Source organism: Chlorocebus sabaeus, chromosome 1 (assembly GCF_047675955.1).
Source record: "Chlorocebus sabaeus isolate Y175 chromosome 1, mChlSab1.0.hap1, whole genome shotgun sequence".
Taxonomy (NCBI): Eukaryota; Metazoa; Chordata; class Mammalia; order Primates; family Cercopithecidae; genus Chlorocebus; species Chlorocebus sabaeus.
The window spans coordinates 33,863,852-33,890,569 of record NC_132904.1 but is presented as its reverse complement, the minus strand read 5'-3'; the positions used below and the strand labels follow the sequence as shown (position 1 = coordinate 33,890,569).

Here is a 26,718-nt window from a genome sequence, read left to right as displayed (position 1 = left end):
TCATGATGCACAAATTTGTGAGATGAGTGCATAAATACCATTAATTGCATTTAATTAGGAGAAAGCAGTATAAATAAGTGTTTAAGAATCTGATGAGAAGAATGATTTCAGTTTAAACGTTTTTTCCTTTATATTTTTACTAGAATATTTTGCTTGGTAAACATGTTAACAACAGTAACAGACAATAAGGGTGACTTAATACAATTCTAAATAAGAAAAATTTGAACTAAAGAAGTTTTATTTTATTCTTTAACCTAACTGAGAATATTTCACCAGTACACAAATAATATTGCAAAGGCTAGACAATCAAGTGTTTATTTAGATAAGTGTCTGCTATCTATGAATGGAGCAACATGGGGCTGTTTTTTCTTATTATGGTTACAGAGAATAAATTATCAAAGGTTATGACAACTTCATTGTGTATTTTTATTTGAAATTGGCCTGTTGTATAAAGGGAAGTAGTGGGATGGAGTCACATAACTTCAATAAGTATGTTTGGGATTTGTCTATAACTATTCTATAGCGGAGATACTGAACAATTTAGTTGATGGAGAACAGCAAGTTTTATACTAGTTTTAGTCATAAAAGATTATGAAGCAAGGACTAGGCAAGTGACAGAGATGGTGAGGGAATCTCATTAGAAAATTACTGTTGCATTGAAGTCTTGGTATAAAATAGCTAATATATCTCTCTTTCTTTCTGAACCATGGCAGGGAAAGGCAAAAGAAACAAGATTCTCCTTCATGCTTTGTCTGATACATGTTGATTCACAGATTTAGGGTGTGGAAATGTTTTTTTCAATATCCCAAGTATGCTATATTTCTGATGAACATATCTGAAGTGTGCTGTCTTAGCTCCTAGCTATTTCTACATTTTCTCACTTCCAATTTGTCCCATGACAAGTGATAGCATCTGCAGACATTGGCTTTGGCACTACTGAAGTACTGCTGTCTTTGGATGGCTTCCTCTACTTTCCAGTAAGATGAAGGAAGCCCAAGAGTTTTCTCTTTTTAGTGTGAGGCATCACAGAAATCCAATTAAATGAGATTAAAAAGTTAACTTGGGTTTCAAAACTTTACAAATGCTAACTACTACTGTCGCTTCTTCCTTTAAGCTGCTTTAATTCTTGTTCTGGTGTTTCAGGCACTTTCATTCTGTCCTTCATAGACATAGAGAAATATGGTATTGGGATAATGAAGGACAACAAAAAGTACAGATATGTAATTAAACTGGCTGGAGTGCTAGTTCTTCTCCCTCCAGTTTCTCAGTTGGAATTCTTACGTTCCCATTCATGTCTTTATTGGTTTTCTGTGTGTTCACACTGCTCTATTTCACAGCTCCACTGTTAGGAGATCCTAGATGAGCTATAGTGCTCCCTTAAATTGATCATTCTTCTTTTTCTTTTTCATCTCTCTCTCATAACAGAGACAGCATGTGTTTGTTTTGGGAGTCCAGCTCTTAACCAGCAATCTAAGTTTCGTAGCTATACTGGTCCTCCTTTATCTATTTGCTATTAACAATACAATATATTCTTCAATGTTCTCTCCTGAGCCTTCCCATGTCTCCTTTTCCCCCCTCTTTACTCTGGTAGGTATTTATTACATCTCTCAACAGAGTAATACACTTTTAACTTTCTTCTGTCTGGCACGGCCCATCCAAATGGATATATTTTAATTTAGATATTTTAAAATAACTATCCAACAGCTCATTCCAAAATCTTACATCTTTTTAATCTTACTTTTTACCACAATTTCTTCCTTGAATATGAAAATCCATTGCTCCTTACCTTTAAGTGTTTAGAAGCACAATTTCTCAATTCACAACTTTTCTCCCATGGAGTGAGAAAATAACTTGAGTTCCTCTAATTTTTTTCCAGTGAACTTAGTCACAAAAGAAACCAAAAGAATTTATTAATCTTGGTTTTCAATACAGCTTTACTATATTTTAAAAATACGGATATCCCTAGATATATTAAATGCTATTTGTTCATAAAACTATTATCAATTGCCTTTTAGTATGAATAATATTTAAAAGTGAGGACAGCATGAAATCAGTTCTCAAAGCAGCTGTCACCACTGAGAAGTACATCTTTGGTATTAATGCAGTTTGAGACATTACCAAGATAATTCCATATTTCTATATTGTTCATACTTCCTTAAATTTTCCCTTAGTTATTCTATTTTGAAAGTTTCTCATCAAAGAACTAACAAGAGAATTAGAGTCTCACTCATGGTGTTGTTTGTTAGATAGTTTTCCTACATTTAATATTTTTACTTAATTTTCAGGCCCATTTAGACAGTCAGCCCAGTTGATCTTTCTTCATAGTGACGTTATGACTAAATAAACTGGCTCAATGAATAGCCTTGATTTCTGGGACACCAAACTTTTTCTGTGAGTTTCTTCTCTCTCCCTTCCTTCTCCTTGATTCATCAACTCTGTCTCCTTCCTTTTCTGGTTTCTTCCTTGTTGACTCATAGCTTATACTTCTTAATCTGTAAGCTTCACAAAGTTAGGAACCATGTCTGTCTCCTTCCTTACTCTGTCTGCATTGCCTAAATATATAATAAATAATGGTCAAATAAATAGTAAAACTGGAAACTTAAATCTGGTATAAAATTATTATTTATGCTTATGGTACCCAAAGTATTCTGAATGCCACAATATGAATGTCGTATTTCCTAATCACAGTTTATTTATATGGAAAGCTTTCCAACCAAAATATGAATTGCATGTAACTGTTCACTGAAATAGAGCTTGTTTTGCTAAAAAAAAATCAATTGCCTGAAAATAGGACTGGAAGAAAATATGGTTCCTTCAAATAAGATGGATTCAGACTTTAAGTGAAATACACTGTACTTAATTTTAAAAGAGCTATCTAAGTTTCCCTGCTTGGTAAGTATTCTGTTCTCTTCCTCAGACATTTCAAGAAGTAGGAGGACCGTTAGACTGAGTCATTTTGAAATACATGGTCAACTTGTCTATCTTTAGCTACTATAGTGCCTTAGTTCTTTCTTTTCAGTTTACAAGTAAGGGCCAGAATTCTGTTGGGGTACAGTAACTTATCTACTCCACACAAAAGCTATGGTTCTGTTTGAATAGCCTAGAGAACTTTGGAGTAGTTTGTATTCATGCTTAAGATCATGTAATTGTCAAATCAAAGACCATCAACAAAAATGTCTTTTTATGGGGGCAGGGGACGGAGTCTCATTCTGTCTCCCAGGTTGGAGTGCAGTGGCCAGATCTCGGCTCACTGCAACCTCTGCCTCCTGGGTTCAAGCAATTCTCCTGCCTCAGCCTCCTCAGTAGCTGGGACTACAGGCATCTGCCACTATGTCCGGCTAATTTTTGTGTTTTTAGTAGAGACGGGGTTTCACCATGTTCGTCAGGCTGGTCTCAAACTCCTAACCTCGTGATCCTCCCGCCTAAGCCTCCGAAAGTGCTAGGATTACAGGCGTGAGCCATCGCGCCTGGCCAAAAATGTCATTTTTAAGGTAAATATTAAAATGAACTTTGGGCCAGACGCGGTGGATCACGCCTGTAATCCCAGCACTTTGGGAGGCCGAGACGGGTGGATCACGAGGTCAGGAGGTCGAGACCATCCTGGCTAACACGGTGAAACCCCCTCTCTACTAAAAATACAAAAAATTAGCTGGGTGCGGTGGCGGGCGCCTGTAGTCCCAGCTCCACGGGAGGCTGAGACAGAAGAATGGCGTGAACCCGGGAGGCGGAGCTTGCAGCGAGCCGAGATTGCGCCACTGCACTCCAGCCTGGGCGACAGAATGAGACTCCGTCTCAAAATAAATAAATAAATAAATAATAATAATAAAAAAATAAACAAAAGGAACTTTGTTCACTTAGGTTTTCTGATATAATTACCATTAATCACTTAAATCAATTAATTAACTGAATTACTTGTACTTTTATGCCAAGTTAAATATATGTATGCACAATATTGGTCAGGTGCAGTGGCTCATGCCTGCAATTCCAGCACTTTGGGAAGCTGAGGCAGGTGGATCACTTGAGGTCAGGAGTTCAAGACCAACCTGACCAACATAGTGAAACCCCATCCCTATTAAAAATACAAAACTATCCAGGTGTGGTGGCACATGCCTGTAATCCCAGCTACTTGGGAGGCAGAGGCAGGAGAATCGCTTGAACCTAGGAGGCAGAGGTTGCAATAAGCCAAGATCATGCCATTGCACTTCAGCCAGGGTAACAAGAGCGAAACTCCATCTCAAAAATCTATCTATCTATCTATCTATCTATCTATCTATCTATCTATCTATCTATCCATCCATCCATCCATAGAGAGATAGATATGCACAATCTATGAAATTTGTAATAATTATAATTTTTTCTCTTTCCCTACATAAGAAAGTCTCTTCTTGTGAGGCATCTCTATTCACTGTCCATCCATTAGGTGGGTGGGAAGCTTGATATTCCAACTAGAAGTGTCCCAGTTTCTGCCTATTTAAAACAGCCTCTTTTTTTGTTCATGTTTTAGCTCTGTCCTTTTGACTACCTATTCAATCAAATTGAAGGTTCAAACTTAACAGGACTGTTGTTTTCTTTCAAAGATACATTTTTCCCCCTGAAGATGGTTTCAGAGTTCAGATGAAAGCTCAATAAATCATATACCATTGGGAAAGAGGTCCACAGTGTCCATATTTAGGTACTTGTGATGTCCTGGATTCTCAGAGACCTCTAAGGACATGCCTCTTGCCCTCTCTGGCTACTAGACAACCTGTTGGCACCTGCTTACCACCAGCAGAGGTGTACATTATCCTGCCTGATCTCTGGTTTTAGCCTCATCCTCCTTGAACCTCTGTAGAAAAATCAGTGCAACTCACAGTCTTTTTTCTTGGCTCATGCTGGGCCTCCTTGTCTCTCTATGCCACCCCTTCACCCTTGGCTCCATGTTGGCCCTCAAACCCTGAGGTTCAAACATGAATTCATCCAGACACTGGCTTAGGCTGTCCAGCACAAGGCTTCTGCTATTTTGAAGAACTCCTTTTTTTTTTTTTTTTTTTAAACAAAACTCAGTTTTCCAGAATGCTGCTTCACTACAGTCTAAGTTTAAGAACATCTTTAGGGGCCAAAGCAATGACTTCTTGGCTTCAGACTCCATCTGTTCATTATCAAAAGTGCTGCAACTCATTGATTCAATCAGTGAGAAAGCACAAGGGATCCGGATTTTTAAGAGGAAAGAATAAAAACTTGGTTGAGACCAGAAAATATGACAAAATGGACAAGTTGATTGACTCTCTGCTGCAAACAACTAAAAAGTCAGGATAAATTATTTCTAAAAAATCTTTTAGACTGTGCCATTGACCTAGAAATAAAATAATATATACTAGAGATCCAGAGAGATAAGCAGAATGCTGAACCTAGCTTTTATCTGAATGGAATTTGATCTTGCAGAGGAAGGGCTCAGGAAACAAATTCCAGAGGTCAGCCAAGGAAGAAGATCTAATAGGAGACCATCTCCCTTCATAAAACAAAAATCACAACAGGCTAAATTTCACTGAAAAGGTAAACCGTAAATAATACTTTTCCAGGATGTTGCAAGTAAAACGGACTATCTCAAACGTTTTCACTGTGTGAAGAAAAATAATCATTGGGGATTCATATCACAGGTTGATCCTTGGAGTTTAAATAATATTAGACGAAGATGAAGAGAAAATTAATAATCTGGAAGAAAAATGTCTGAAAATATGATGCAAAAGTGTATCATAAAGATACAAAGAGATAAAAAATATTAAAGAGGAGTTAAGAGGCATGGAAGTCAAAATAAGAAGGTCTTGTGTGCACCTAATCAGATTTCTATAAAGAACAGAGTGAAGCATTACCTGACTTGAAAATATACCTCAAAGCTATAGTAACCAAAATAGCATGGTACTGGCATAAAAACACATAGACTAAAAGAATAGACTAGATAGCCCATAAATAAATTCATGCATTTACAGTGAACTCATTTTTGTCAAACATGCTAAGGACATACCCTGGGAAAAGGACACCTTCTTCAATAAATGGTGCTGGGGGAAAATTGATATCCATAAACAGAAGAATGAAACTAGACCCCTACTTCTCAACATATGCAAAAATAAACTCAAAATGAATTAAATTCTCAAATCTAAGATGTAAACTTATGAAACTATTAGAAGAAAACATTAAGAAGTAACTTCAGGACAAGAATAGTCTGGGAAGAATTTCTTGAGTAATACCACAAAAGCACAGGAAACCAAAGCAAAAATGAAAACATGGGATCACGTCAAGCTAAAAAAGCTTCTGCACAGCAAAAGAAACAAGCAACAAAATAGAGAGACAACCCACAGAATGGAAGAAAATATTTGCAAATGACACATCTGAGAAGGGACTAATAACTAGAATGCGTAAGAAGCTCAAACAATAGGAAAAAAAAATCAAATAACCTAAAAAAAAATGGGCAAAAGAGCTGAACAGACATTTCCTTTGAAAACTGGCATGAGACAAGTATGCCCTCTCTCGCCACTCCTATTCAACATAGTATTGGAAGTGGCTGGCCCAGGGCAATCAGGCAACAGGAAGAAATAAAGGGTATTAAAACAGGAAGAGAGGAAGTCAAATTGTCTCTGTTTACAGATAACATGATTGTATATTTAGAAAACCCCATCATCTCAGCCCAAAATCTACTTAAGCTGATAAGCAACTTCTGCAAAGTCTCAGGATACAAAATCTATGTGCAAAAATCACAAGCATTCTTATACACCAATAATAGAAAAACAGAGAGCCAAATCATAAGTGAACTCCCATTCATAATTGCTACTAAGATAATAAAATACCTAGGAATGCAATTTACAAGGGATGTGAAGAACCTCTTCAAGGAGAACTACAAACCACTGCTCAAGGAAATAAGAGAGGACACAAACAAATGGAAAAACATTCCATGCTCATTGATAGAAAGAATCAAAATCATGAAAATTATAAAAGTAATTTATAGATTCAATGCTCTCCCCATCAAGCTACCATTGACTTTCTTCACAGAAGTAGAAAAAACTACTTTAAATTTCATATGGAACCAAAAAAAGAGCCCTCATAGCCAAGACAATCCTAAGCAAAAAGAACAAAGCTGGAGGCATCATGCTACCTGACTTCAAACTATACTACAAGGCAACGGTAACCAAAACAGCATGGAACTGATACCACAACAGATATATAGACCAATGGAACAGAACAGAGACCTCAGAAATAACACCACACATCTACAACCATCTGATCATTGACAAACTTGACAAAAATAAGCAATAGGGAAAGTATTCCCTATTTAATAAATGGTGTTGGGAAAACTGGCTAGCAATATATAGAAAACTGAAACTGGACCCCTTCCTTACTCCTTATACAAAAATTAACTCAAGATGGATTAAAGACTTAAACTTAAGACCTAACACCATAAAAACCCTAGAAGAAAACCTAGGCAATATCATTCAGGACATAGGCATGGGCAAAGACTTCATGACTAAAACACCAAAAGCAATGCAACAAAAGCCAAAATAGACAAATGGGTTCTAATTAAACTAAAGAGCTTCTGTAAAGCAAAAGAAACTATCATTAGAGTGAACAGGCAACCTACAGAATGGGAGAACATTTTTGCAATCTATCCACTGACAAAAGGCTAATATCCAGAATCTACAAAGAACTTAAACAAATTTACAAGAAAAAAGCAAACAATCCCATCAAAAAGCGGGTGAAGGATATGAACAGATACTTCTCAAAAGAAGACATTTATGCAGCCAACAAATATATGAAATAAAGCTCATCATCACTGGTCATTAGAGAAATGCATATCAAAACCACAATGAGATACCATATCATGCCAGTTAGAATGGCAATCATTAAAAAGTCAGGAAACAACAGATGCTGGAGAGGATGTGGAGAAATAGGAATGCTTTTACACTGTTGGTGGGAGTGTAAATTAGTTCAACCATTGTGGAAGACATTGTGGTGATTCCTCAAGGATCTAGAACCAGAAATACCATCTGACCCAGCAATCCCATTACTGGGTATATACCCAAAGAATTATAAATCATTCTACTATAAAGACACATGCACATGTATGTTTACTGCGGCACTGTTCACAATAGCAAAGACTTGAAACCAACCCAAATGCCCATCAATGATAGACTGAATAAAGAAAATGTGGCACATATATACCATGGAATACTATGCAGCTATAAAAAAGGATGATTCTTGTCCTTTGCAGGGACATGGATGAAGCTAGAAACCATCATTCTCATCACACAAACCGTAGAACAGAAAACCAAACACCATATGTTCTCACTCATAAGTGGGAGTTGAACAATGGGAACAGATGGACACAGGGAGGGGAACATCACACACTGGGGCCTGTCGGGAGGTGGGTGGCTAGGGGAGGATTAGCATTAGGAGAAATACCTAATGTAGATGATGGGTTGATGGGTGCAGCAAACCACCATGGCATGTGTATATGCATTTAACAAACCTGGACGTTGTGCACATGTACCCTAGAACTTAAAGTATAATGCAAAAAAAAAACAAAAAACAAAAAAAACGGGCAAAAGAGCTGAATAGACATTTCTTAAAAGAAGACATACAAATGGCAAACAAGTATATGCAAAAATGCTCAATATCACTAATCATCAGAGAAATGAAAATCAAAACTGCAATGAAGTATCATCTCACCCCAGTTAAAATGAATTTTATCCAAAAGAAAGACAATAATGAATGCTGGTGAGAATAAGAAGAAAGAGAAACCTTTTCTCCCACCAACCCTACACTGTTGGTGGGAATGTAAATTAGTACAGCCATTATGGAAACAGTGTGGAGGTTCCTCTAAAAACTAAAAATAGAACTACCATATGTTCCAGTAATACCACTACTGTATATACATGCAAAAGAAAGGAAATCAATACATCAAGGAAATGTCTGCATTCCCTTGTTTATTGCAGCACTATTCAGCACTATTCATAATAGGCAAAATATAGAATCAACCTAAGTATTCATCAACAGATGAATGGATAAAGAAAATGTTGTATGTATACACAATGAAGTATTTCAGCCATAAAAAAGAATGCAGTCCTGTCATTTGTAACAACACAGATGGCGCTGGAGGACATTTTGTTAAGTAAAATAAGCCAAGCACAAAAAGACAAATATTGCACGTTTTCACTCACACGTAGGAGCAAAAAAATAAATAAAATTTAACTCATGGAGATAGAGACTAGAATGATGGTTGCCAGAGGCTGGGAAGGGTAGTGGGGAGGAGCAAATAAAGGGAGGTTATTTAATGGGTACAAACCTACAGTTTAGATAGAATGCATAAGATCTAGTAGTCAGTAGCATGATAGAATGACTAAACAACAATTTATTGTATATTTTTAAATAACCAAAATAGTAGAAATGGAATGTTCCTAAAGCAAAGAAATGATAAATGCTTGAGGTGATGGATACTCTAATTACGCTGATTTTATCACTATACACTATGTGATATGCCTGTATCAAAATATCACATGTGTCTCATAAATTATGTATAACTATGATGTATCCATAATAATTATAAATAAATTTTTAAAGAAAAAATAAGGGAGTGGGAGAATATAAGAGAGAAAATATTTGAAGAGTTGATAGGTAATAATTTTCCAGAAATTCTGCGAGATGCCAATCCACAGATTCAAGAACCCCAAAGAATCTTAGAATCTGAAGGATGATAAATAAAAAGAAATCTGCTCCCAGATACATTGTGTTGAAACTGTAGAATACCAGAAAGAAGAGAAGATATTAAAACCAACCAGAGAAAAAAGATAGATACCTACACGGGAATACATTTAGAGTGATAGCTGACCTCTCCATAACAACAATGGAAAGAAGTCCGTGATGATGTATTTGCTTTGCTATGTGAAAATACCTTATATGAATGAGGGCAAAATAAAGACATTTTCAGATAAGTAAAAATGAGAAGAGCTTGCTGACAGTAACTAAAAGAAGGTTGTATTCAGCTAAAATAAAGTAGCCCAGGTGGAAGGACTGGAAGGTAAGAAGAAATTATAACCAGAAAGATGAAAAATTGGGGATAACTCTAAAAATGATCTAATGGAAAATTATTAAAATATAAAATTACACTATATAATAATAATAGCATATAAGTCACAAATCATATGATTGGATTATTTGAGAGAAGAAAGTAACAAATTAAAATATTTGTTAACTTTAGACTTTGATCATTTAGGTATGCAAGCTAAAATGTTCAGAAATAAACAGAATGAAAATAGAGGGTATAATTTCCAAACTAGTTGACAGGGAAAATGTAATGAGAAAAAAAAATTGGTCTAAAAGAACACAAGAATGGGGTGAGGAGAAAAAACAGAAAAGCCAGGACAAATAGAAAGCACATAATAATCCAAATACAATGCACACTTGTAATTGCAACACATAGAAAAGACCAAATACTTTACAGACAAAAATTGCCAGATAAAATTTTTAAATGAACTATATGCTGATTACTGGGAGCCCCTCTAAAACAGAAGAACATATAAACACAGAAAGGAAAGGGTAGAAGGAAGATATACTAGGAAAACAATAACCAAAAGAAAGTTGGAATGTTTCTATTAGTACTGGATAAATGAGCCTTTTACTAGAGCTAGTGACAGTTTCTACATCATAATAGAAGTTTCAATTCACCAGGGAGATATAATATTTTGAACACGTGTGTGCCTAAGAATTAAATCTCAAACTATATGAAGCAATATTTGACAGATTACAAGAAAAAATTGATAAGTTCATCTCCATAATGGGAGACTTAAACACATCTTTCTAATTAATTGATAGAACAACAGAATTAGCAAGTTTGATACCTTGCACCTAACAGCTGCAATTCAAAAGCTATATGGAAGCTGTCAGGAACTTGACCACACAACTGGGCCTTAAAGTAAGTCTCAATGACCATCTCTTAAGCTAAGCAACACAACCTCATTAAGTTGGCCGCTGGGAAGGACAGGCCACATGTAGGTAAGCTTGTTCCACAGAGGATTTTCAACTCTGGAATGTTTCCACTGCCCTGGCTTATTGGTTCCTTCATGTTTTATGGCCCACCTAAAACAAAAGATAAAAATACAAAAAGCAATTTAGCAAGGTTAAATATCACTTTAAAATACTCATTTTATTCATTGAGTACTTACTATATACTAGGCAAAAACTCAGTTTGAATTAAAAACCCAAATCTGAAATTTTGCTGTGTAAAGAAACACAATTGAGAGTAACTTACTAAAAAATAATAAATTTTAAAATCAGGAAAGCATTAAGGTAAAATCGGCAATGTTATTGCTAGACAACTGTATTTGAGGCAAAAGGTAAAGTAGAATAACAGTCCTTTTATAATAACAATGACATAAATAACAATATTAACATAAAAATCAAGCAAAACTTTAGATAGTAAAAGAGAAGTTAACTGACATACAATTATTGTCGGATACATTATTAAAAGACCAACAGATTACAAAGTACCAGATTTTTTTAAAGTAAAAAATAAGAACATAAAATATCTGACTGCTATAACTAATAAATGTAAGTATTTATATACATTGTAATAGGCTAATGGAGAATATATCTTTCTCAACAATTCATGGAATATTTGTAATATTTGCCATATATACACAAAATAAACTTTAATATAATTTTAAAATAAAAATGGAATAAGTCATATATTGTGACAAATGGGAAAATAAAATCAGATATAAATGCAATTTCACAATTGTGACTACATATATTAATTATATAGTAATTATATTAATTACATTATATATAACTATAATATTTATCATAAGTAATATAAGTATTATATTAATTATATATTAATTATAAGTAAACACACATTCTCTCCCCTAACACTCTATGGTACCAGATAGAGGGAAAAAAAAATGTGATCAATAGATATTTAGTAAGCAATGAAATAATGTACTTGAAATCTTACAGGATACATGTAGAATTATATTCAAAGATAAATTTATAATATTAAGTGCTAATTTATTAAAAGCTAAGTAGAGAAGGGAAATTAATAAAGCATTAAACTCAAATTATTATTTTTTAAATATAAAATTGTCCTAAGGAAAATAGGTGAATGGAAATTATTATAAAGGTTCAAATAGAAATCAATAACTTGGAAAGTAGATCCTCAGCAGAATGGTCCAAAGAAGTGTTTTTCAGTTTGGCAGTTCCTCAGAAAGTCAAATATTAGAATGCAACATGACCCAGCAATCCCATGTATAAACTCAAAAGAATTGAAAGTACGTATTCAAATAATACTTGTGCATGAAAGCTCACAGCACACTATTAAGAGTAGGCAAAAAGTAGAAACAACCCCCAAAATATGTCTGTGAAATAAAAAATATAATAGCAAATCTCTTGCAAATAAATCTAGGTGAATGAGAATGTAAGACAAACCAAACAGGAAAATTGAACTAAATACTTAACATTAACAAAATGAAAAGCAAGAGTATATTATGCATGTATATATTAATAAATACAATAATTCTAATGAATAAATGAATTTCTGGAAGAAAACCTCACAAATTTGAAATAGAAAATACTAAAAATGAGCTCCTGCTCATATAACTTTGCAGAATGTGGGACAGATCTTTTCATGTGATATAAAATACTTTAAACCATAAAGATACAGAAAATTAGTTAATTCATCTCATGGGGGGGAGATAAGCTTCATAATAAAGTTAGTTAGTGGTAATTTAAGATGTGATACAGCAACTGTATTTATAATTAAAGATGCAAAATTCCTAAATCAGTGTTAGCCAATAAAATGTAACATCGTGGCAAGAGCATAATTATAATAGCTAAGAAATACTGGTCCTAGAAATGAAATTGTGGACATTTACTAATACAATACATCACTGATTAATGAATGAGAATGCAGGAGCAGTGCATCACCCATAATTTTCCAGTGCACATGATGGTCATCTGAGCCTGCAAATTTTCTGAGATCCCTCAGCCCCATCAGATCCATCCATAGTACTTGGCCTTGTATTTCTCTTCTTTGTTCCGTGAAATCACACATTCATTATCTGAGCAATGCTTTTTATACATCTTGTTTCGTAGAGTGTTGGCTACATACAAGACAATAAATACCCAGCAATCCAAACTGAAGTCTAAAGAGAAATGGAAAGTTCATTAATTCAGACAACATATTTGAGTTATTGGAATATTAGCGAACAACTTCAGAAGGCGGTAAGCTCCTACAACTGCAGGTGAAAGTGAGACGAACACATACATTTAAGTCATACCAATTTTATTTTATCTTTTGGAATACGTGGTCTACCTCCAAGAACCTGCTTCTTTTGAAAACCTTTCTTGTAGTTTTCTCATTCACATGTCAACATCTGCTGGGCCTGGAGATATAAAAGCTTGCTTTCTTGTTTCTCATAGCCATATCTAGTTTATTGTTACTCCATCCACTTCCAAAGATCCCCAGTTGCTTTGAAGCACATATCAATAGACCATAACACCTACTTCGCTTCCTGGTTGCATTTATATCAGTTTTGTATCCTCTCTTCTCATTTATTGAAGAGTTTACTATTCTGGCTTACTTTTGTTCTCTCTACCTCTGCTCCTGTAATTAGCCAACATCGTTTCATTATCTAAGTAGACAATCCACCCCAGCCTCTCAGGGCCTCCCGTGACTTTAACCCCTTTTCAAATATCAGCCTACCCTTCCCATGAACACAACCTCAAACTGGTCAATACAAATAACTACACCACTTCCAAAATCCTATTTTCAACACCACCACCCTTTCACCACCACCTCCTTTTCCGCTAGTTCATGTATTTAAGTATCTCTACTCCAATAATTCCTCAACTCTTCCAGATGATCCAAGCCACTGCATTGATCACTTCTTCATATTCCATAACCTCCCTGCCAGGTAGGCTCTTCCCTTTGTACTCAGTTAAGATTCATGGTCCAGCGTCATAGCCACTGTCTTGTGCTTGCCCTCAACCCATTGCCCCTTCTCCTTCTCTGTATTCACTTAAAAATATATATAAACCAACTCTGGTTAAGTCCAGTTCTCTTCCTACGCAGCCTATACTTGAAGAGTTGATCAGTGGTTAGAGAAAAACATAAACAACCATGAATGAAATCGCTACAAATGATCAGATCACAATGTGGTTGGGGGAGCAGTACAGATATATTAGGGAGTGTCTAAGAATTTGAGGACTTTTTTGGTTGTACAATGATCAGATGACACTACTGTCATCTAACTGGCAGGAGACCAAGAATACAAAATATCCTTCAAAATATGGGAAAGTCTGTCCCGCGTCTCACAGACTTTCAAATTTCCCTCTGAACATTCATGTTGGGGAAAATTGGAGTCTAAAACCAAACTATATTTTATAAAATGACACCTTTTTTTTTTAATTGAGATGGGGTCTAGCTATGTTGCCCATGCTGGCCTCAAAGTCTTGGCCTCAAGTAATTCTCCCACCTTGGCCTCCCAAAGTGCAAGGATTATAGGCATAAGCCACCATGCCCAGCCCATAGTATTTTTTCATACACACTGAATTTTATAGAAATTCAGTTCCCTCCAATATCTCAAGGAGGGAAGCTCTGATTTTTTTTTTTTATGTCGTTCACTATTTTGGAAAAATCACATCATTGATAGCATTATCATTTGTGGTATTTGAGTCACCAGTACAACATAGTTGTATCCTTTGGTATTTATAGTTCACATATCCAGTTCATTCTATGCACAGGAGCAAACGTAATGTTGTCCAGAATAGCTGTGCTGAAAATTTATATTATAATATATATTACTTTTACTTTAAAGTTACTTTTCTTTTATTTCCATAATTATTACTGCTCAACCATTTCTTTAAAATTACATTAGTGGGTAGGTTATCTTAACTATAAATTTTATTTTAGGATAATAAAGAAGTCATTAAAATATGTTTTTTATAAAGAGGGAGCATGAGATCGAGTAGTGTTGACAACTACTCTTTTAAATTTATAACCACAAACCTCAAGTGGCCCCTAGCACCACTGGGCTATCTCACTGCATTCCTCCATCCCATTGACTCCAACCCCTCAGGGGCACATGACTTGTTTCTCATCAAACCTCTCATTTCCCATTGCCCATTTCTCAATGTCTGCTGGAGCCTTTCTTATCTCACTGAGAAAATAGAAGTGGTCAGAAGACTTTCCTCATCCTCCCGCCAGCAAATCTACCCAGCTCCCTGCCTCTGTACCCATACACTCTGCCTGCCCTCCTGCCCTCCACTATAGCGGAGCTGTCTGTGCTCTGACTGAAGGCCAATACTAGTGATTGTGCCTCGAATCCTTATCCTCCCTCATCTAGGACTTTGTTCTTGCTTTGTGCTGTTAATTTTCCTTCCCTTCTGCATCATTCCTTTTGCATAATGTCTGATAATCTGACACGAAAAAAAAGAACCTTCTCTACACTCACATCCACCATTAGTTATTGCCTTATTTCTGTGTGTCCCTTTGCAGCAAAGTCCTTAAAAGACTCATCTCCTTTTTTATTCTCTTCCCTTTTTCTCCTAAACAAATTCCAATTAGATTTTCATCTCTGAAACTCCAATGAAACTGCCTCATCAGGGTTTTCACATTACCAAAGCCAAAGGTTTTTCTTAAAACATACCTGAACTAATAGAAACATCTGACAAAAGTTATTTCCTCCTTCTGACCTGGCAGACCCAATCGTACTAAAGCTATCTGAGGTGATAAAGGATTCTGTATTAAGTCTCTGGTAAGCCCAATAAGAGAGGTGCAGTGTTGGTCCTAAGACTGTTGAGCAAGATCATCCTCTTTGCAACAGAAAATAACTGCGTTTTTGAAAAACAATCCCTGGTATATTGAAACACTATTTTTGAGACTAAGAACTGGGACATGCATGGTGAAGTGACTATGAAAACTGAGCCAACCATCATGTGGTAATATCCTTCATGACATGTGGTAAGACAGATGCAACTACATCCTTTATTGTACAATGGAAGTGATATATTTAGGATCAGGCTCAAGCAAATCCAGGTTTTTGCACTGATTCCTCTCCCTTAACTTACACCTATGGCCTGAAAAGAGTTTCTCTATGACTATTTGACTAATAGCAGAAGAATTCAAGCCTGGTTCACAAACAGGTCAGTGTGATGTGTTAGTGCTGCTCAGAGTGCACCGCTATTACATTTATAGTCCCACTTGGATGTGTCCCTGAAGGACAGTGGTGAGAAATTGTCCCATTAGGTTGAGCTGTGAGTGGAATACTTGATCATCGACTTTGTAGAAAGTATAGGTAACCAGAGCTGTGGATATACATTGATACATTATTAATGATTTCACCTGCTGATCAGAAGCCTCAAGAAAAAAAACCCGGAAGATCAGGGAAATGGAATTTTGAGGAAAAAGTATGTGGATGGATCTATGGGGAGGGTATAAAACTTGTGAATCTTTATTTCTCATGTAAATGCCTACTGAGAGCATCTATCACAGAAGACGTTTTCAACAACCAAGTGGACAGGATACCCAAAGTGCCCCCATCAGAATGTTTATCTATTGACCTGATGTCACACACAACCTTGTCTCAGATTAAGAGACCCATTTTATGGCAAAGGAGGTGCAATAGTGAACCACAGGATTCACCTGTCTTACATTGTACATTATCTCCCAGAAGCAGTTGGCATCAGATAATGAAAGAATGGCCCTGAAGTCTGAACTAAGTCTCCAGCTTGCAGAAACACTGGTAAGGCTGGAGTGTTATCCTAAAGGATCAGTATATGCAATGATCCCAGCAATATAGGGTGGTGTATCCTTAACAGCTAGAATATATGGGTTTAGAAACCAATGGTAGAGGGAGGACTGGCTCTTCTTGCCATCACTTTCAAAAATCTACTTCAGAATCTGTATTTCTATTTCTAAAACCTTAGGCTTTGTTGGGTACTGATTTCCACTGTGGTAACACTTCTGCGAGTGGATGCAATAAGTCTTCCACTGACCTGGGGAGTGATTGTAGAATTGATCTTGATTGCCATGAGGACTGAAATTTGCCGCTACACAGTGGAGGCAAAGGTCTGAAACCCAGGGGACCTTGGGGACATTTGGTAGTGCTTCTATGCCCAGTGAATAGAGGAAACGGGCAACTGCATCAGTCATAGTCTAGTATGGGCAAATACATTAAGGGCTGAGACTTCTCAAGGATATAGTCCTGGGTAAAGTAACTCACACTAGTCAAAGCACTAGCCAAGAATAAGAGAAATCTAAAATTGATGGAAGAGGAGGAAGTTGATGTCTACCAATCAGAGTCTTAGGACCAACTGCAGCAGTGAAGGTTGAGGCTTGATTTGCAAACCCTTTTTGAGTCATTTTAGGAGACTGCAATGGATGACCACATTGAAGTACTTAACTATAACCCCAACCCCTTGAGGCAGAATTGAGGGCAGGTTATTCTCCTATAAGATAGGGATATTGTTAGAGGTGCAAGTGGATCTGAATGGCCTAAGATATGGACTGTACTGGGCCCGGTTTACATGCCTCTCCAAATTCGCTCAGCCCTATTCTCCCTGTTCACACATTCAGTGAAGATCCTAGCCACCACTGTAGTCACTTCATCTTCTACCAGCACCGATTCTTTTATTCACTCCCAGAGAGAGGGCCAGGCTTTGGCACAGCTTCCTTCATACCCACTGAACCATGGAGTGCTCATAGGTATGGAGTGTTCCTTCATACCCACTGAACTACTGGAGTGCTCCATTTCTTGGAGCTGACCAGTCATTCCACCACTTCAGGTCTCAGATAAAATATTACTCCACAGGGCGTGGGCTCTGGCTTCCCCAGTGACTGCCTAAAAGGCCCTCAGAGGATCAGTAATTTAACCCAGAAGTGAGGGGGACTCAATGCTTCTTGGGGAAAACTTTCACTAATTAGAACCTAGGGACAAGAGGAATCAATAAATAAATCCCTTTCCCTTCCTTCCCAAGATATATGGGTCCTACAAACCCAGATGAAAGGTGTCCTAAGTGAGTTTATTTTGAAGCCATGGCCAAATCCATCACACTCCACCTGGTACTTTATTTCCCTCCTTCCCTTCCCTGCTTTCATTTTTCTTTTTCTTTTGCTGACCTGGGATTGCGCTTCCTAAAAAACCGTAGCATATAAACTTCTTCAGGCTACTGTTTACTAGGAAACTTGAATTGAAGCACCAAAAGACATAGGTGAGGAGCAATTTAAATCTCTATCTGATCATACTCTTAGGTAGGGTATCTTGCCATAAAAGAGTCTAAGTTCAATCTAAATTATCTCTCAGCCAAGAAGTTGGGGTTGGGGATGGAATTTAATCTTCAAGTATAAATATATAACAACTATATGTTTGTAATAACATATAAACATATTTGTATGGATATAAAATCACACCTTAGTTTACTTCTACAGTTTTTCATTATCTGGTTGCAGTGCCTATATAACTTCAGCCCATCAGGGTGTCTTTAAAATGAGCCAGTCAAGTTCAACTTACACTGTTAATAAACATTAACACAGAGCAAAGGCCATTCGACTGCAGAGTTCTGACACAGCATGACCTTTTATGTAAAAGCAATAGACCTCTTAATATTCTGCTTTATAAATGAAGAGCTGACAGACCCTTAACTGTAATGGCACTAGCTGGCCCAGCTATAATGACAGCACATGTGCACAACACAAATTAGAACTTTACAGCATCAATAAGTTCTCAGGAATTCTAATTCTTAAAAGCTAGCACTAGGTGGAGACAGTGATTCATGCAATGCTTGCAGGCAGCCTTTTCTAGGGCCTTGGAGAATTTGCTTCTATTTAATATTTCCATTTTTTTCTTCAGTGTGGATAGGGGTGTTCTTGAACAATTGGTGTTTCTAATAGAAACATTATATAAAACAAAACATCTCAGGCTTTGGAAGGACCTACTTGAAAACACTCATGTATATTCACAGCCCACAATAGCCAAATAAGCTTCAAAGGCAATTTTATTTATTTAACATAGTGTCTTTATTAGCTTTGCCTTCCCATTAAAGGCAAAATTCTATTTATGGTACTTTATGAGTATCTACTTTCACGGATAGGGGTATGAACAAAGTTACAGTTTACTCCCAGATTTATCTGAATTTAAAAGAAAAAAATTAGGGTATCTGGTCAATATTTGATTGACAGTTATCTCCTCTCTCAAAAACTAAATCCAGAATTAAAAATATCAATTTCAGTATGATTAATGGAGCCACAGATCCACCACAATGCTTTATTCAATTAATCTTTTAAAGTAATAGAAAACAAAAATACTTTAGATAATTTTTTGGAGTCCAGTGCCTTTAATAGAACTACAATTATGAAAATTTGTGCAAGTCTGTACACATTGTAACAAAAAGATATTATTTAGCACTCTTGGAAATCAATAGTAAAACAAAAACAAATCTAAATGTGCCCTAGTTGAAAAGAAACAGTCTTTTTCATATTCTATCAGGACAAAATTGTATTTTTCCAATAATGTAATGAACATAGTAATAAAATTAGACAATATGTCATTTGGGTCTGGTACAGTAAATAATAGATAAATAATAGATATTCCAGCATATTCCAGCTCAAATAAGCAGTGTCTAACAAACATGAGGGTTAAAATGATCAGATTCACGTCCCACGACTGTTAAAGAAATGCTTTAAATGTTTTGCTTTATACAAGGTGCTATTTATTTATTTAGCTGACCACTTTTCAGTTTTTAGGATTACCTAAGCAACAAGATAATAGCACTTAGAATGTATTTATAATGAATTTAAAATGGTATGTTTCCGTAGAAACAGTGAACAGGATATTATTCATACAGGTACAATAATATATTTTGTGCATTAATTTTGATAGGATTCAGTTTATAAGACTGACTTTACTCCATCTCTAAAAAAAGGAAAGGATAAGAAAAATAAATACATAGGTTGTAAAAAATAATAGTAATAATGACCTACTTTGATGGAATTTGAAAATAGCCCATCAAAATTCCATGGGTTTGAACTGTTTTGAAGTTTTCTAAGGTTCTTGTACTCTAGACAGGGAACAAGTCACTCCAAATTTGGAACTACATGGGCAAGCTGGTCTTAAACACTGCATAAGGGTTAAAAGGCTAGATGCACAGCTGAAACTTGATTACATCAAATATTACTCTCTAGTACCAGTATCATTGTATGAAATATTTTAGCCCATTTTTATTTTGCAACTTACAATGAATATTAAAGGTAAATTAATATTTTATGTAAACAATTATTTTAAGATTTAAACTTTAAATAACTTCATCCTAAAAGAAATAAGACACTAAAGACTGCAGCATTATTAGTTTGCAAGCCAAAATTTACAAAGATCAAATAATTTTTGTAAATTAAACATTATTCTATTTATTTCTGGAATATTTTGTACAAACTAATACAGTTGAAATTTGTTCATTTGCCTTGTTGTATATTCATGCCCCTTTGCCCTATCTCTTTACATTATTTTGATAACTAGCAAATTATTTAAAACAAGAACTGGACTTTAATGGCAATTAAGGGCTAAGAGGGAGAATGCTGTGCTATGATCATAATCCATCTTGCATAGCTGGGAGTTTCTAAGAATAAGAAATCATTTCAACAATGACACTGAAAAGAATATTTATTTCATCATAATTTCCATAATTTTATATTATATCCCTCTCAACTGATTTTCTTTAACCACCTTAACACATCTAAAGTTATTTTTAAAAGATTAATTATTAAATATGGTAGAAACATATGGTACATTAATAATAATTGCCAGTAGTACATATATATTTAGTCTAGAAAAATAAATGGATATACAAATGGATAGAAAGCCAATCCTGACATCTCTTGGAAGTTAGCTTTTAACATAAGTCTTTTACCTGCTATTTTGTTTTGTTTTTCTAGTTGGTTGAGCTTTCTGGTTATTTAGATTCTGGATACATAGGAGTAATTTATATTCAGCACTAAAAACCTATCATTATCTCCCATAGTCGGAGTTTCATACTTGGTGTAAAAGCAAAGCTCTCTTTGCAACTCAGTAGTCTCTACCAAGTGCAAGATTTATAAACAAAAAACCCATCCCTTCTTCAACAATACCTGCTTATGTTGGAACCACACGTGATCCCGTGATCCCTGAGTTCTAGAATCTGTTGCATTTATCACCTATCTGGGCTTGATAGGTAGGTGAGCTTTGATACCTCAGATATTTGGTGGATAAACTCCCTAAAGTTTCCATATTTATTTAAATGAAAACAAGATAAATGAATGCTGTCTATTGAGCACTTGCTCTCTCCCCCTAGCACCAAGCTAGACATTACAGGGAATACAAAAGAAGTTTTGAGGTGACTTCTTCTCTTAAGAAAGTTTTATCATTTAGGAAGAAGCTCAGAGGGCTGGCAATTTTTTAAAAAACAAGACATAATCTAATAAAAAAAGAAATAGCACTTTCAACAAGAGTTATAACACGTAGTCTAAAAGGAAATAAGATAATATTAGCTTTTTATAGAAAGAAACCATAGGGAAGATAATCCTTGAAGGATACATGAATTTTGTATACAAGGAGAACAGTTTGAGGTGAAGGGGAAGAAGAGAGGTGCCATTTCAAGAAACCAAGGAAGAATTGTATAGATATTATATATTGTATAAGATATTATATAACTCCCACACATATGACTCTTTGAGTAAAGACAGAGTTTGAGCTAGAAGAGAGAGCGATTTGTATCTGCAACTGGTCATTTCCTAGCCTCAGTTATGTCAACTAATTTTGCTTAAAGTGCTGATTGCCTCTATTTGTCCATATCAGAAAGAAACAGTTAATCCCCCAAATCAATTTTCTCTTCCTTCAGTAGTGATAAGACTTTTAGCTGGGTACCTGACTACCTGGCTATTACAAGATTTCTTTGCATTTAGGTGTAGCCACGTATCAAAGTTCTGGCCAGATAGTTGTGAGTGGATATGATAGGCACCACTCACAGACCTTACCCTTAAAGCAACTGGACACGTACTCCACTGGTCCCTCTTCTCCATCCCACTGACTGGGAGATGGTAAGAGCTGGACTAACTGCTTTAGAGCCATAGGTGGGAGCCACATGATAAGAATGGCAGAGCCACCTACCAGCTCTGTAGGTATACTACCTACCTATAAACTGTCATGCAAACAGAAATGAGCTTCAGGGTAAGCTTAAATTTTTTGGAGTCTCTTTGCCACAGCAGCCAAGCTTAACACATTTTCTAGTATAATCTTGTTTGGGTTTTTTTTGTTTTTTTTTGTTTGTTTGTTTGTTTGTTTCCATTGCCCCAGTCTTTTACGTTTTGCTGTGCACTTCCTCTGAACGTTTTACTGCTTTTTCTGCTATCTACTTCTGGGAAATTTTCATGTGTTTCTGCCACCATTAAGTCATATCTTTCCTAATTCTCATTGTTGTTTCTGTAAATTCTTGTCCTGTTTTTCCTTCTTCTGATTTTCATCCACTTCTCTAAGTTCTTCAAGAAACACTCCTATAGGCAGGGAATGTTAGCTCTTCAGAAATATTGGCACTAAATTTTTTTTTTTTTTTTTTTTTTAATCTCCAGGGCCACCCCAAGGGTGTGCAGTGCCCTGGAAAAATAGTTTTTGTAGGGTACTTGTCTATGTAAACAACACAATTTTAGAATTCATTCCAAAACTTACGGGTCTGTGTGAGGTACAGTGATTTATTGATAAAGATTTAGCATAATGGACAGAGAAGAGATGCTTACACATTTGTTTATTGCCCAAGTGGTGCATGTGAAGATTCTTCATAAGTTCTAGACATTATCTTAGGTTCAGGAACCACCTCTTTGTGTTATCATCGAATGTGCAGTTCCTAATTTCATATCCCTCCCTTCAAGAAGTTCCACTGTCATGGTTCTTTGGAATTTATTTGCATCGACAGGGCATAGATCTCTTTGCCTCTGCAGTTCCTTAATACCATGATGCAATGCTGTTAACACAATTACTCATGACACTGCAGCATCCGTCACACCATCCATGAATACTAGACTCCCTCAAAGGTCATTGCTGGGGTTCACTGATGATAACCAAGTACGAGTGTTCCCCAGAGTATGCAGGAAAATGTGAATGATGATTTGTTTCCTAATCATGTTAAATTTATTTTTTGGAATTTTATAGCCTAATCATAGACCAACATAAGTCCAATTTTTTACATATATATATATATATATATACACACACATATATATATATATTTCGAACTTTTTCTGCTACAATCATTGCATTCAAGAATGTGGTTTCTTCCAATGTTAACCACATCCTCACCCTTACCACAAGTGGGGAGGATGGAAGAGGGGCCAGTGGGCAGAATGAAATGATGAGTCTCATTTCCACAAAAACGTTCATCCTTTCTTCTGCATGGCTTAAGATCAACAGGAGAGCATGGCACATCGATCAGAGGCACGAGAGGCTATAGATCCAAATGGCTTGTTGAGGCTTCAGAGCAGTAATCTCTAAAGCCCTCAGAAAAGATAGGCATGGTAACGTCCAGAGGACTGCCAAACAGACATGTGGCTTGGAGCCTGCAGACAGGATGAGTCCCTTGGACACCAGTGGAGGAGTGCAAAGGATAAAGCAAACCTGCTGCCATTCTCCACGCAAGATTGCCATAGACAAGAGGTGGTGCCATGGTCACAACACACACAGGTGAAAGCCAACACATATGTGTACACACATAACTTAAACTCAAGAATAGCAGTGAATTATCCAAAGTCCAGAGCTTGAACCTGTTCTGTATCTGACATGAGTGACAGTCACCCAAAAATCTTCATGTCAGTACCATTCTTGAGGCCCAGTCTCCATACTGAGAGGTGACAACATGCTAGCAGCCCTCGCTCTCTGTGCCTCCTCGGCCTGGGCGTCCACTCTGGCGGTGCTTGAGACGCTCTTCAGCCCGCCACTGCACTGTGGGAAGCCCTCTCTGGGCTGGAGCTGACTCCCTCTGCTTGCAGGGAGGTGTGGAGGGAGAGGCACGGGCGGGAACCCGGGCTGTGAGCGGTGCTCACTGGACAGCGGCGAGTTCCTGGTGGGCGCGCCCTTGCCAGGCCCTGCACTGGGAGTGGCCGACCGGCGCCCACAACCCCGGGCAGTGAGGGGCTTAGCATCCGTGCCAGCAGCTGCGGAAGGTGCACCAGGTGCCCCAGCACTACCGGCCCGCACATGCCACGCTCGAATTCTCGCGGGGCCTCAGCCGTCTGGCCGTGAGGCAGGGTTCCGGACCTGCAGCCCGCCATGCCCAAGCCATGCCGAGCGGAGCCCCGCCCCACCTGCCCCGCCCTCGTGGGCTCTCGAGCTGCCGGAGTCACCCCCTGCTCCCTGGCGCCTGGTCCCATCAACCGCCCAAGGGCTGAGGAGTGTGGGCGAGCAGCACGGGACTGAGGGGCAGCTCCACCCACAGCACTGGCGGGCATGGCATCCACTAGCCAAGCCAGCTGGGCACCTGAGTCCTGTGGGGACTTGGAGAACTTTTATGTCTAGCTAAAGGATTGTAAATGCACTAATCAGCACTCTGTGTCTACCTCAAGGTTTGTAAACGCACCAATCAGCACCCTGTCAAAAGAGACCAATCAGTTCTCTGTAAGATAGACCAATCAGTTCTCTGTAAAATGGACTAATCATCAGGATGTGGGTGGGGTCAGATAAGGGAATAGAAGTAGGCTGCTGGAGTCAGCAGCAGCAACCGGGTTGGGTCTCCTTCCATGCTGTGGAAGCTTTAGTCTTTGGCTCTTTGTAATAAATCTTGCTGCTGCTCACTCTTTGGGTCTGCACTGCTTTTATGAGCTATAACACTCACCGCGAAGGTCTGCAGCTTCACTCCTGAAGCCAGTGAGACTACAAGCCAACCAGAAGGAAGAAACTCTGGACACATCTTAACATCTGAAGGAAAAAACTCCAGAGACACCATCTTTAAGAACCGTAACACTCACTGCAAGGGTCCACGGCTTCATTCTTGAAGTCAGCGAGACCAAGAAGCCACCAATTCTGGACACAATACCGTACCACAAAAGAACTACTGTGCTGGCCAGCAAGAATGATCCACTCATCAGGTTACCCTCTGAATCTATAGCTTCTCAGCTTATCTGTCCAAGCCCACACAATGAGTAAAGGATCAGAGAGGGCCTTGAAGGGAAAAAATGGGGAAGGGACCCACAGCATCCCAGTCTGGACTTAAAGCATTCTATTCACCAGAGACATCTTAGAAGATTTCAAGGCAGACACTTCAAGGTAAAGGCTCCTGGGGCCTGGGATCTGGTCAGGGGACCCACTTGCCTAGTCTAAGGTGGTTCTGTGTGTTTACCCAGGAAATCGTTGACAGTCTTCAACCATCTCTACCCAGAACAGGTCCAAAGAGATTAGAAGTTATAAGGAAGTGAGTGATAGCTTTTCAAAAGTATCTTCAATTCAGAAATATTTCCCCAAACAGCTCTTAAAGTCTATAGATAGTCTATTGTGAGTCACATTATAGTTCTGTGTCAATCAAAGATCTTAGGAAACAGATGAGAAATAAGAATAAGAAACTGAAAAACAAAGAACACCCCAGAGACCCCACATGAAAAGGACAAGAGCAGTTAGGTAGAGAAAAGACACGCTGACGTATGAGAGCTCTGAGGTATGGGAAAAGAATGAATATTAGTAGGAAGTCCACAAATGTAATCAAATAACAAGGATGCTTTGTCTAAAGTCTGCCTTGGGAAACACCATCCAACACATTTTCAGCACCGACATTTATGTTGCTGGGTGCCAGGGATCCCAGGAAGTGAGACAGTTTCTATCCTTGAGGAGTCCCAGTTTGGTGAGTAGGATGGGCCAATGGAACAGGTACCAGTGACACAGGTGATCAGGGTAATCATGGGTTTTGTAGAAAGTACTGCAGAGAACTGGCCATAGCACCACTGATTGTTCCTGAGGGGTTTGAAGAGTCAACAAAGAGGACCTGGGAATTTGGTTTCCCAGGACTCAGAACAGCATCTGGCCTGTAGGACACATTCTGCTATTTATTCAATGAATGAATAAGTTAACCTGGACTCCAGTAGTCCCCTTTATCACAGTTTTGCTTTCTTCAGTTTCAGAAACCAGCCATCAACCACAGTCTGAAAATACTAAAGCAAAACCTCCTGTTGAAAGAGAGAGAGAAAGAGGGGAAGATACCACATTCACATAACCATTATTACAACATATTGTTATAATCATTCTTTATTTATTAGTTATTGCTATTGTCTTACTGTGTATAATTTATCTGTGGTTATATATATCAAATATATACATCAAATTATATATATATAAAAATATATATATGGTTTGATATTTTCTGTGGTTTCAGGCATCCACTAGGGGTCTTGAAATGTATAGGGAGGGAGTCTGTACATTTAAAATCTAGCTGGTGAATTCTAACTTCTCAATTCCCCACATATTGATACTCAAAATTATTGAATTCTTAAATCTTTAAAATGAGAGAACATAAATAAACACACAAATTCCTTTACTTCTGAGTAAGAGATCATTTGCATGATATAATTTGCAAGACATCATAAAATTCCCCTACTCAAAATTATTTCTCAAAATTAAGTACTGAAATTCCACTGTTGCCAATCAATTTATTTATGCTTAAATAATGATTTTTTTTTGGCCAAAGCCACTGCAA

The 26,718-nt window shown here is 37.2% G+C and overlaps 1 protein-coding gene across 3 annotated transcripts in view; it reads right to left on the bottom strand.

Annotated features, from left to right (window-relative positions):
• The window catches only part of DCDC1 (doublecortin domain containing 1), a 505,142-nt gene that overhangs the window by 80,977 nt on the left and 397,447 nt on the right, over positions 1-26,718 (bottom strand). For all 3 annotated transcript variants that reach the window (XR_012093393.1, XM_008002854.3, XM_073017517.1), the window contains exon 22: positions 10,980-11,103. Coding sequence is in view for 2 of the 3 variants with exons in the window: in XM_008002854.3 (XP_008001045.3) it covers positions 10,980-11,103 (124 nt within the window). In the remaining variant the exon portion in view is untranslated. The remainder of the gene's footprint in view (positions 1-10,979; positions 11,104-26,718) is intronic.